This window comes from Acomys minous, assembly GCF_964271855.1.
Source record: "Acomys minous genome assembly, chromosome: 16".
NCBI lineage: Eukaryota > Metazoa > Chordata > Mammalia > Rodentia > Muridae > Acomys > Acomys minous.
Window position 1 is genome coordinate 41477832 of NC_140498.1, and position 11346 is coordinate 41489177.

At 50.5% G+C, this 11346-nt stretch overlaps 1 protein-coding gene across 3 annotated transcripts; it reads right to left on the minus strand.

Moving 5' to 3' along the window:
• Window positions 1-4448: 4448 nt before the first annotated feature.
• On the minus strand, window positions 4449-10805 carry LOC311587007 (testisin). 3 transcript variants are annotated; one of them, XM_084763396.1, is made up of 6 exons: window positions 10315-10805; window positions 10189-10215; window positions 9757-9922; window positions 8908-9191; window positions 5077-5231; window positions 4449-4806 (listed from the first exon to the last, which is right to left on the minus strand). In XM_084763396.1, exons 1-6 carry the CDS (start codon window positions 10523-10525, stop codon window positions 4540-4542), a joined length of 1110 nt encoding a protein of 369 aa, XP_084619522.1. In that variant the 5' UTR covers window positions 10526-10805; the 3' UTR covers window positions 4449-4539. The 3 variants fall into 3 exon arrangements, with proteins under 3 accessions (XP_084619522.1, XP_084619524.1, XP_084619523.1); XM_084763398.1 differs by having other exon boundaries at window positions 10453-10804; XM_084763397.1 differs by having other exon boundaries at window positions 4449-4779; window positions 10315-10799.
• Between the last annotated feature and the right edge of the window lie 541 nt (window positions 10806-11346).

Below are 11346 nucleotides of genomic sequence, written 5' to 3' on the forward strand. Positions count from 1 at the left end.
GTCGGCTGTGAACGTGATTTTGCATTCTGACATTTTTGTTCTAATCAGTTTTCACCCCGACCCAGTCATACAACCCACTGGGTCTCCAATCCTCAGGACAAGTTCCTAGTCTCACCTCCTTTCTCCCGGCACCCGGAGGGGCCCAGGACCACGCACAGGCAACTGGGAGACAAAGGGACACATTCAAACGTCTAGCTCAAAGCTCATTAAACTGTGGGGTTGCATAACGGAATGTAAGTGTGCGGGGTGGTAACAGTAAAAGATTTCTGAAAGTGTTATGACTAAAAAAAAAAACTTATAAAGTTCATAACGAATCTGAGGTGTTTCTCGTGGGACTTGGCCATGTCGCATCCTGAGACTTCGCTGCAGCCTTGGTTCTAAAAACACAATGTACAGTGTGCCCTGTCTATGCTGCCGAGCCACAGAAGAGGCCAGCAAAAGCTGCCTGGAGTGCTTGGGCTCTGATTCAAGACACTTGTATGCCATTAACTGCAATGGATTTTACTATGCTTTCCAAGCGTTCTGCTCTAATAGAAACATAATAGCTTAATTACAGGAAACAAAGACTTAATTTTTTTCCCATGTCGCTCTTCAGCGTGTTAAGGACCCAGTTGTTGCCCCTTTGGACTATGGACAAGTGAGCATCTCACTAGCACACAGATTTGCATCCCTTAAAAAATGGCGAAAGGTCCAGGTGGTGGTGGCACACTCCTTTAATCCCAGCACTTGGGAAGCAGAGGCAGGTGGATCTCTGTGAGTTCAAGGCCAGCCTAGTGTACAAAGAGAGTCCAGGACAGCCAGGGCCACAGGGGAAGAAAAAATGGTGAAAGGGCTGGGGCAGATGGCTCAGTGGTTAAGAGGACTCTTCCAGAGGTCCTGAGTTCAATTCTCAGCCAACCACATGGTGGCTCATAGCCATCTGTAATGTGATCTGATACCTTCTTCTGGCATGCACGCATACATGCAAACAGAGCCCTCATATACAATAAAACACATAATACATAAATAAATAAATTTTAAATGGTGAGAGGGGTTTAGAGAAACAGCTCCGTGGTTAAGAGTTCTTGCTGCCCTTCCAGAGGATCAGAGTTCTGTCTCCTGCACCCACATCAGTGGCTCACAATCGCCTGTGACTCCAGCTGCAGAGGATTTGATACCCCCTTCCTGAGTCTCCCCAGGAACCCTCACAGACACACACACATATATACTCATGACTAAATATTTTTTAATTATTTTATTTTACTCATATTACATCTCAATGGTTATCTCATCCCTGTATCCTCCCATTCCTCCCTCCCTCCCATTTCCCCCCTACTCCCCTCCCCTATGACTGTGACTGAGGGGGACTTCCTCCCCCTGTGTATGCTCATAGGGTATCAAGTCTCTTCTTGGTAGCCTGCTATCCTTCCTCTGAGTGCCACCAGGTCTCCCCATCCAGGGGACATGGTCAAATATGGGGCACCAGAGTTCGTGTGAAAGTCAGACCCCACTCTCCACTCAACTTTGGAGAATGTCTTGTCCATTGGCTAGATCTGGGTAGGGGTTCAAAGTTTACTGCACGTATTGTCCTTGGCTGGTGCCATAGTTGAGCAGGACCCCTGGGCCCAGATCTACCCCAGCCTAAGTGTCCCTCAGTAGAAGAATGGATAAAGAAACTGTGGTACATTTACACTATGGAATACTACTCAGCTATTAAAAACAAGGAATTTCAAAATTTTTTGTAGACAAATGGATTGAACTACAAATGATCATAATGAGTGAGTTAACCCAGAAGCAGAAAGACTCAAATGGTATATACTCACTTAAGTCTGGACACTAGCCCAAGGGGCATGACCCATGAAAGTCTTCACTTACCAGGAAAGTGAGACAGAAGGGAGGACATTCTATTGGGACTCTAGGTGCGAGAAGCATGAGAGAATGGGGAAATAGAAGGATCCAGAGGGTCCTAGAAACCTACAAGACTAAATATTTTTAAATGGTAAAACTTGTATATACCAAAGATTTGTTTTAAAATAAGATTCTTTGAGATTTATTATCAATAAATTTATATACCTATTTTATAAACTTATATGCTGGGGTCCCATAAAAAGTTCTCCAGTGGGGGACTGGAGAGAAAGCCCAGTAATTAAGAGCACTGTTATTCTGACAAAGTTCAGTTCCCAGCACCCACATCAGAGGGTAGTACCTTAAAACTGCCTGTGACTTCAGGTCTTCTTCTGGCCTGTGCATGCAGTTGTCCTCCTATGTACCCAGCCCCACACAGAGACATATGCATATGCATAATTAAAAATTAAGGAATAAGCCAGGCAAGGTGGTGCATGCTTTTAATCCCAGCACTCTGGAGGCAGAGGGAGGTGAACCGCTGTGAGTTCGAGGCCAGCCTCCTCTACAAAGTAAGTCCAGGACAGCCAAGTCTATGCAGAGAAATCCCTTCTTGGAAAAAAAAAAAAAGAAAAGAAAAGAAAAGAAGAAAAATTAAAGAATAAATAGATCTCTTCTAAAACTTAAACAAAACCGTCCAATGAAAACGAATCAAAAGTGCAGAAAGTTATGAAGTCCTGCTCTAGTTAGCGTATGTAATTAGCCCACTCCCAGCTCCTCCCCAACGCTCACGTCTGCTGAGGCTCCCTGAGACACCTGCCCGCGTCCGGACCACCATTCTCTCCGTCATGGGGCTCACACTCTCAATCCCATCCCTAGCCTCCAGCTCTCCTTCCCATCGACTTCTCTAATTAGGAAAACCGCTTCTCGCGCCGGGACAGCGGTGGCGCACGCCTTTAATCCCAGCATTTAGGAGGCAGAGGCAGGCCGATCACTGTGAGTTCGAGGCCAGCCTGGTCTACAAAATCAAGTCCAGGATAGTCAAGGCTACACAGAGAAAGCCTGTCTCGAAAAACCAAAAAACGGGAAGGAAAGAAAGAAAGAAAGAAAAAGAAAAACTCCTTCCCAGTATTTCAGCAGCATGCGTCCTTGGTCCCTGCTGTGAACTGCCTTTTGTCTTTGCTACTTTCCACTTAAACAGCCCCTGTGCCCACAGTCGTCACCAGATAAGATTTCAGGTTCAGTGGTGCCTTTGGGATTCTGGAGAGCCGGCAAGCTCCTCAGAGATAATGCTCCCTTGAAAGCTCTTAGCCCAGAGACTAAGTGGAAGATAGCCAACAGAACAAAGATGCATGAGGAGTTAGAAACAAACACCACAGGAGCCCGGCTGTCCTGCACCAGGTCAACGCTGGCAAGGCCTCCCTCTGACTGCCTCTGAGCCAAAAAGCCAGGCCCATGGCTGCCCCCTGGTGGGCAGTGATGGACATGCAGACGCCTACTCCGGTTGCACAGCAGGGACTTTGACTTTTCCTGTGACCTGGGGGGGTGGGGGGGGCTGTAAATGGTTGATGGAGCAGAGTGAGGTCTGCCTAGCCAGAGCACCTCCTAGAATGTCCTGCAGACTTCAATTCATGTCCACCTTGCTCCCTTCCTTTCATCTCCTGGGGTTCCACGACACTGCAATACAGGAAAGGTAGAATTCTTCAGCTTTACCCCTATGAGGCTTGACCACATCCTTTACCCCAGGGTCTCAGTCCCGGTGCTGGGAGGTAAGGAGCCTGAGGGTACGTCCTGTAGTTGGCGCAGTGCCAGGCATGCCATGCACGGGTCCCATACCAATGAGTGATGAGGTTTGTGGGTGCTGTGATTCTTGGACCAGGAGGGGGAGGGAACCCGAGAACCTCAGAACATGTCTCAAAAAGAAAACAAAGACTCCTTGGGAGGCAGAGGTAAGTGGATCACTGTGAGTTCGAGGCCAGCCTGGTGTACAAAGTGAGTCCAGAACAGCCAAGGCTACACAGAGAAACCCTGTCTCACAAAAACAAAGCAAAACAAAACAAAACAAAACAAACAAGAAAACAGACTCAGGCTGGGCAGTGGTGGTGCACGTCTTTTAATCCCAGCACTCCGGAGGCAGAGGCAGGCGGATCGCTGCAAGTTCAGGAGCAGCCTGGTCTACAAAATGAGTCTAGGACAGCCAAGGCTACACAGAGAAACCCTGTGCCGGGGGTGGGGGGTTGGAAGAAGAAAGAAAACAAAGACTCAGGAAGAAGGAGAGCTCCCACTGGGTGGGTGTACTGAGGGAACCCATCCTGCGCTGTTGGGAGAATGGACCACAGCCATGCTTAGACTCACTGTCCTGGGTGCTAATCTTGGCAGACCATGATCCTCCAGCCTCGGTCTCCCATGTCCTGGAGTAACGGGTGCGTGCCACCACACTCCACACTCAGAAACAACTCGTGGTTTCTGTAATTGCACACTAAATGGAGAGGACCCTACTGTTTGCAACCAAAACCTGGGTGATGCCAAGTGGGCCGAGCAAGGTTGCGGTCGGGGTTAGACACAGAGCTTGGGCTGAGAGAAAAAAGTGGTGTCTGAACAGGAAGCCATCCAAGTTCAAGGAAAAATATGAAAACATCCTCATGTTTTATTAGCAAACGAGACACAAAAGAAGTGCACCCTGACCCCCACAGGTGACCTCCTCGTTCCCAGGCGGCCTCAGGCAGGCCTCAGCAGAGAGAGAGCCCACGGCAGAATAAGAACCAGCGGCAGCGGGGCCGGGCCAGGCCTCAGCATCCCGTTGTGGATCATGGTCGACTGGATCCAGTTGTAGTGGTGGCTAATGTTGGTATAGACTCCAGGCCGATTGGGCCGACCACAGCCTATGCCCCAGCTCACAACTCCAACCTGGTACCACACCGAATCCTTGTCGCAGACCAAGGGTCCTCCTGAGTCGCCCTGAGGAACAGCACAAGTAAGCCTGGCCTGGAGGGTGACAAGCGGGACTAAGAGAGAGGGGCCAGGGGATAAAAGGGGGTTGCAGTGGAGCTGGAACACTGGCTGAGCATCCTCCTCCTTGCCCTGACAGCAGTGGGGCCTCAGCTTCTTCATCCAGCACAGTGGGGCCACAGTCTATTTCCTGGGCTTGGCCTGAGATGGACCAAGGTTACCATGGGAAACCTCAGTTGGGTGGAAGTTGGGGCTAGGAATGGTACTGGGGCCCAGAGGAGCATGGCGAGGTGAGGCGACACTTACAAAGCAGGCGTCCTTGCCACCTGAAGGATTCCCAGCGCAAACCATGTCTCCCCAGATGTTCACTCGGAAGTCTGACTGTTGGTACATGTGGTTGCACATGCTGTTGTTGATGATGGCTACTTGTACTTCCTGAAGATTGTAGGGTGCTGGCAGACCTGTGCAGGGGGGGATGGAAGACAGAGAGACAGACCCCTGGATCCTCTGCTCCCAGAAGGAATGGCATAGAATGGAGGGACAGGGTGGTCCTGGGCACCTACTGTGCTTGGGACATCACTATCAATGGCTCCCAGCTGCAGCCCCACACTAATGTCACGGGCGGCCACTCGAGGGAGGGGCCGGAGCGGATGCAGCAGGCCAAGTCCTGCAGAGGCATCCAGGGACCAGGGCTAGCAGGGCTATGATGCTCTTTCATCCTTGGCTTTACTTAGGCCCTGAAACCGCTCTAGACTACAGCAGTATCAGGATATGTTAATTTAAAAAAACAGTTCTGGAGAAGAGCCCATTACTGAAATGCACTAGGGAAGTGTCAGGTGAGAACTCACATCTGTGACCCCTGAGTTCCAGGCACTGTCAAGTCTGCAGACAGTGACAAGAGCTACAGAGGGCGTTTCCTGTTTGCTCTAGGATGCCAGGGCTACCATTATGCTGTTTGTCAGAAGGGGAGACTGAGGCATGGTCCAGTCAGGTGTCTTGTGGTCCCCAGCCAGCACACAGCAAAGGAAAAAATTCCTCCCATTCCAGAGTGAACAGAGAGGTATATTCACACCTGAGGTACGGGCAACTTGCCTCGTGTGCACTTGAGTGAAGGGCCGGGGCTCAAGAAGAACAAGCCAGTGCCACCAAGCCCAGCTGTTCTGCATAGGGAAAGAGGCCTGCAAAGTGGGCCTGGACTGGGTTCCTGGGCTCACAAGCACCCCTGTAGGAGAAGGAAATGGTCTCCTACCTAACAGGCAGAGTGAGCACTGAGTTCTCTATTCCTGCAGCCGATCCCAGCTGTATTGGCCTTGGGGAAATCCCTTTTGCTGGCTGAGCCATGGAACCTGGCCTTACCTCCTTTCACTAGTTCTGGGCTCCTGGACATTTTCCACAACGCTCTCAATTTCCTCGACTATAAAGTGTGTGTGGAAAATACACAGTGGCACAGGCAAAATGGCCCAGTGGGTAACGGTCCTTGCCATCAAGTCTGGTTTTGATCCCCAAAACCCGCATGGTAAAAGGAGAGGACAGTTCTCACATGTGGGCCATTGCATGAACTTACACCCCCATCACATACAAAACAACTAGGGCTGGAGGGAAGGCTCAGCAGTAAAGAGCACTTACAGCTCTTTCAGGGAACCTGGGTTCAGTTCCCAACACCCACAGGCAGCTCCAGTTCCAGGGGAGCCAATGGCTTCTTCTGGGCTCAGCAGGTATTTCATGCATGTGGCATACATACATACATACAACATACATACATACATACATACATACATACATACATACATACACTCAAGCACACAAATACACATTTTATATATATATATATAGTGTGTGTGTGTGTGTGTGTCTGTGTCTGTGTGTGTGTGTGTGTGTGTGTCTGTATTAGGTTTTTCAAGAGAGGATTTCTCTGCTTCTCCCTGGCTGTCCTGGAACTCACTCTGTTGACCTGGCTGGCCTCAAACTCACAGAGCTCCACCTGCCTCTGCCTCCTGAGTGCTGAGATTGAAGGGGTGTACCACCATGCCTGCTCCCCCCTTTTCAAATAAATGTTTCAAAAACCAAAATTAATATAGGTAACCCCTCTAAATGAGACAGGAGAGATGGCTCGGTAGTTTAGAGCAGTTTCTCAATCGAGAGGACAGAAGTTGGGGGTCCCAGCGTTGCTGAGAGGTTCACAAACACCTATAGCTTCTGCTCCTAGAGATCCCAAACCCTCTTCCATCCTCTGTGGGCACCCGCACACACAGACACACTCGCACACATACAAATTAAATAAAAGAGTTTAAATGCACTTTTAAAAATTATATCCTTGGGCTTGAGAACTGGTTCCAAAGGACCCAGGCTCAATTTCTAGCACCCACGTCATGGCAGCTCACATCTGTCTATAAGCCCACGTAGCAGCTCACATCTGTCTGTAAGCCCAGCTCCAGGCCACACACATGCAGAGACAATACACATGCAGGCTGATCATCCATATACATTTTAAAAAAAAACAATAAAATCATTTCTCCCCCCGAAACAGAGTTTCTCTGTGTAGCCTTGGCTGTCCTGGAGTCGCTTTGTAGACCAGGCTGGCCTCGAACTCACAACAATCCACCTGCCTCTGCTTCCAGAATGCTGGGATTAAAGGCGTGCACCACCACACCCAGCTATAAAAGAAATTTTTTTTTTTTTAAATACACTGCTGCCTTGATTCACCAGGGTCTCCAAGCCTGCAACAGCGCCAAGCACATGGCATGCAGGGAAGGAGACGAATCTGTAGGGGGCGCTGCAGAGATGGCCGGGAGCTTTGAGCTGGGTCACTTCAGGCTTAGGTGCTGTAAGCCCCAGGGCAAGTAGGGGGAAACTGTTATCAGTGCTTCTGTGGAGCTGCGGCCGGGCCCTAAGATCACGGACCACCAAGGAAATCTTGGTGCATGAAGAAAACGGCTTGGGAATTGTGAGAGTGCCCAGTCAGAATTGGGGTGGATGGAGCAGATATGGAGGAGCACACTTAACTGACACTCCCTGGTGACTGTTGGCTGCAGAAGTGGGAAGGTTATAAATGCAATGTTGTAAAAACTCTCCGATAGGCCCCGTGAGATTCCCCACCTCTACAGGCCACCTATGGCACCTCTGACTTCCAACCCGCACCCTGTCTGGAAGAAAAAGACTGTCTCCTGTCCTCCTTTCGAGCAGAAGTAAGAAAAATAGACGAAGGCGGGTATGGTGGCATACACCTTTAAGCCCAGCACTCGGGAGGCAGAGACAAGCCTGCCTCTGTGAGTTCGAGGCCAGCCTGGTCTACCAAGTAAGTCCAGGCCAGCCAAGGCTCTGATACACAGAGAAGCCCTGTCTCAAAAAAATCAAATTAAGCTAGACGTGGTGGGGCACGCCTTTAATCCCACAATCGGGAGGCAGAGGCAGGTGGATCACTGTGAGTTCAAGGCCAGCCTGGTCTACAAAGGGAGCCCAGGACAGCCAAGGCTACACAGAGAAACCCTGTCTCAAAAAACCAAAACAAACAAACAAACAAAAAATCAAATTAGAAAGAAAGAAAGGAGCCAGGCGGCGGTGGTGGTGGTGGTGGTGGTGGTGTGCACCTTTAATCCCAGTACTTGGGAGGCAGAGGCAGGCAGATCTATGTGAGTTCCAGGCCAGCCTGGTCTACAGAGCAAGTTCCAGGACAGTTAGAGCTATTACACAGAGAAACCCTGTCTCAAACCTGAGAGAGAGAGAGAGAGAGAGAGAGAGAGAGACAGACAGACAGACAGACAGAGAGAGACAGAGAGAGACAGAGAGAGAGAGACAGAGAGAGACAGAGAGAGAGAGACAGAGAGAGACAGACAGAGAGAGAGACAGACAGACAGACAGAGAGAGAGAGACAGAGAGAGACAGAGAGAGAGAGACAGAGAGAGACAGAGAGAGAGAGAGAGACAGAGAGAGAGAGACAGAGAGAGAGAGAGAGACAGAGAGAGACAGAGAGAGAGAGAGACAGAGAGAGAGAGACAGAGAGAGACAGAGAGACAGAGAGAGACAGAGAGAGAGAGAGAGGGGGGGGGGAAGTGTTGAGTAAGTGAGAGGGGGGCTTCGGAGTTCAGGGCGGAAGTGCTAGTGTGCCCCTCCCCCCAGCCCGGCGGTGCCCAGGCTCACTCTCATCCTCTCCAATGTCCCCCCAGCCGGTCACCCAGCAGTCAGATCGGTTCTCAAACTTGAACGTGGAGTTGAGGAGGCAGACCGGTTGGATGTAGTTGTTGTAGCTGACGGGAGTGGACAGCTTCAGCAAGGCTATGTCGTGGGGATAGGACTCGGTGTACTTGGGGCTCAGGAAGATGTCTTCTATTTGGTAACGGTTGGAGTAGGCCTGCAGGTTCCACAGAGACGGCCTGGAAGTCAGTTCACCAAACTGGACGGTCCAATCAAAGGGGTCGTTGTTCCTGCCAGAGAAGGAGAGGTCACCGGAGCTCAGCTAGGCCTCTCTCTGAGGGGACACTGTAGGGTTGTTACCACTTCCTCATCTTTAGCAGTTACCTAGTCCTTCCTTCTTACAGGCAAAAAAAAAAAAAAAAAAAAAAAAAAAACCACCAAAAAAATCAGAACTCAGACAGGCTGGAAGCCATCTTTGGTCCTGGACACTGTTGAGCGGAGGAGCAAAAAAGTGGTCATCCCAGCGATTTTGTCCTAAAGACAGAAGGTGAGCCTTGGGAAAACCCTCATGCAGCCCCCCCAAAGAGGCTTGAGCAAATGTGGAAACCAGTGTGGGACTATTTGGGAAGGGAAGGAGAAAGAGCAGTCAATACTCTCAAAGGGAATGAGAATGTCCTGAAAGAACATTCTAGAAGAACTGGAAGAGAGCTCCCTCCAGCGACATTAATGTAAAAACCCGCCACAGTTTCTCCTGAGGCTACACTAAAATGCTTACCCAGGTGCGAAATTCAGGACCAAAGTTACTGACCTTCCCACCCCACCCCCGCAACTGCCCCGGCCTGACTTCAGACTCACTTTTGGAAGCAGTGGGCAGCTGTGAGCACCCAGCGGCGGTTGAGCAAGGTCGCGCCACATAAGTGGATACCCCATACTCGCAGGCTCCCTTGCCACGGCCAGCGGCCAAGCTCGGCATCATCACCACCCACTACACGGGAAGGGATGGTCCTGTGACCACAGGGCCCTGTGAGGAGGGTCAGTCTGAGCAGAGAGTTCCCATCCCCATGCCCATCCCTTTCCCCACACTGACACTTCGTTGTAGCCTTAGGGCACGGGGAGGGACAGACTTCCCACGTGAACTGTGTGCACCCCCCCAAACCCCCACCCACCCACCCTTAGGGTGGCGGGGCTGGTGGCTTGAGTTCTTGATCCTGGGGCAAAGGAGAGGAGCAGTTGAAGTGCACCCCGCAGCAGGGCCACCCCGCAGGAAGGACGTTCTGAGTACCTTACCTGACAATAGGTCCACTTCCTGCAATTCTGGGGGAAAGTGAGAGACTTGAGTAACACACCCCCTTGAGTTCCCTATCTACGCGCCGCCGCCCCCAGTCCCACAACAGTACCCCCAGAGCAGCTCACCGGGTCTCTCGGGTTCCACCTCCAAATGGGTTGACAGTGAGGCTGCCACCACCACCGCCACCACACCCAGCAGTGGTACCAACGTCTTGCCCCGCGCGCCCATGGCCACCTCCCTAGCCTCCTGGCACCCCCTCTTACTTCCTGCTGCATCAGGCCCGCGCCCACTGGAGAAAAGGCAGATCCCTAGGCCCAAGGGATGTTTGGGGGCCATGGTGCCCTAACACTGTCTTCCAGGACATCCATTAAAGCTGTTGACATGGCGCAGCTCCCAGTGAACCAGAGCAGTCCTTGTGTCTGCCATCTGAGCTCAGGGGTGCCGGTTAGCTCCCCTGTCGCCCTCTGTCCTCCGCTCACGACTTCTTCCAGGACCAAACTTAGTCAATGTTCCCCAGGAAGGTCTATGAGCCCTTCTGAGGCCTACCCCTTTGGGGATCAAGCAAGAACGTGTTCCTTCCCAAGACTTTCTTGGCGATAGAGAAGTGCCGGGCTTTCTCCCTTTGCGGGCAATCGGCTGAGCCCCGCCGGCTTAGGCTGCCCCCTGGCGGCAAGCTCATCTTTAATAGCCTTCCTCCTTGCTGAATCTTTTTTTAAGTGTATTTAAGTGTTTTTGTTTCTTGGGTTTCTGTAATTTTTTTTCTTTTCTTCTTCTTCTTTTTCTTCTCTATTTTCTTTGTTTTTGTCGTTGTTTTTAGTTTGTTTGTTTGTTTGTTTTTCTTTTTGATACAGTGATTCATTTTGTATCCACTCTGGACTCAAGTTTATGAAACCCCAGTATTGGGTTTACGGACATGTGCCTCTTACACTTTCTGTACACACACACACACACACACACACACACACACACACACACACACACACACACACACACAAAGATAAAAACTACCAAAAGATTTTAAAAACACCCAGAGAGATATTATTTAGTCTTGTTTTTCAAGACAGGGTTTCTCTGTATAGCTCTAGGTGTCCAGAAACTCACTCTGTAGACCAGGCTAGCCTCCAACTCTTCCTGCCTCTGTGTCTTGAGTGCTGAGA

Excerpts from the sequence above, each read along its gene's own strand:
- LOC311587007 (XM_084763396.1), bottom strand. The coding sequence starts at position 10,525 with ATGGCCCCCAAACATCCCTTGGGCCTAGGGATCTGCCTTTTCTCCAGT. Across the intron at positions 5,232-8,907 it reads GGACATTGGAGAGGATGAGA|GTCTGCCAGCACCCTACAAT; the intron begins GTGAGCCTGGGC and ends CCCCCTGCACAG. Across the intron at positions 4,807-5,076 it reads GTGGCAAGGACGCCTGCTTT|GCCAGGCTTACTTGTGCTGT; the intron begins GTAAGTGTCGCC and ends GTCACCCTCCAG.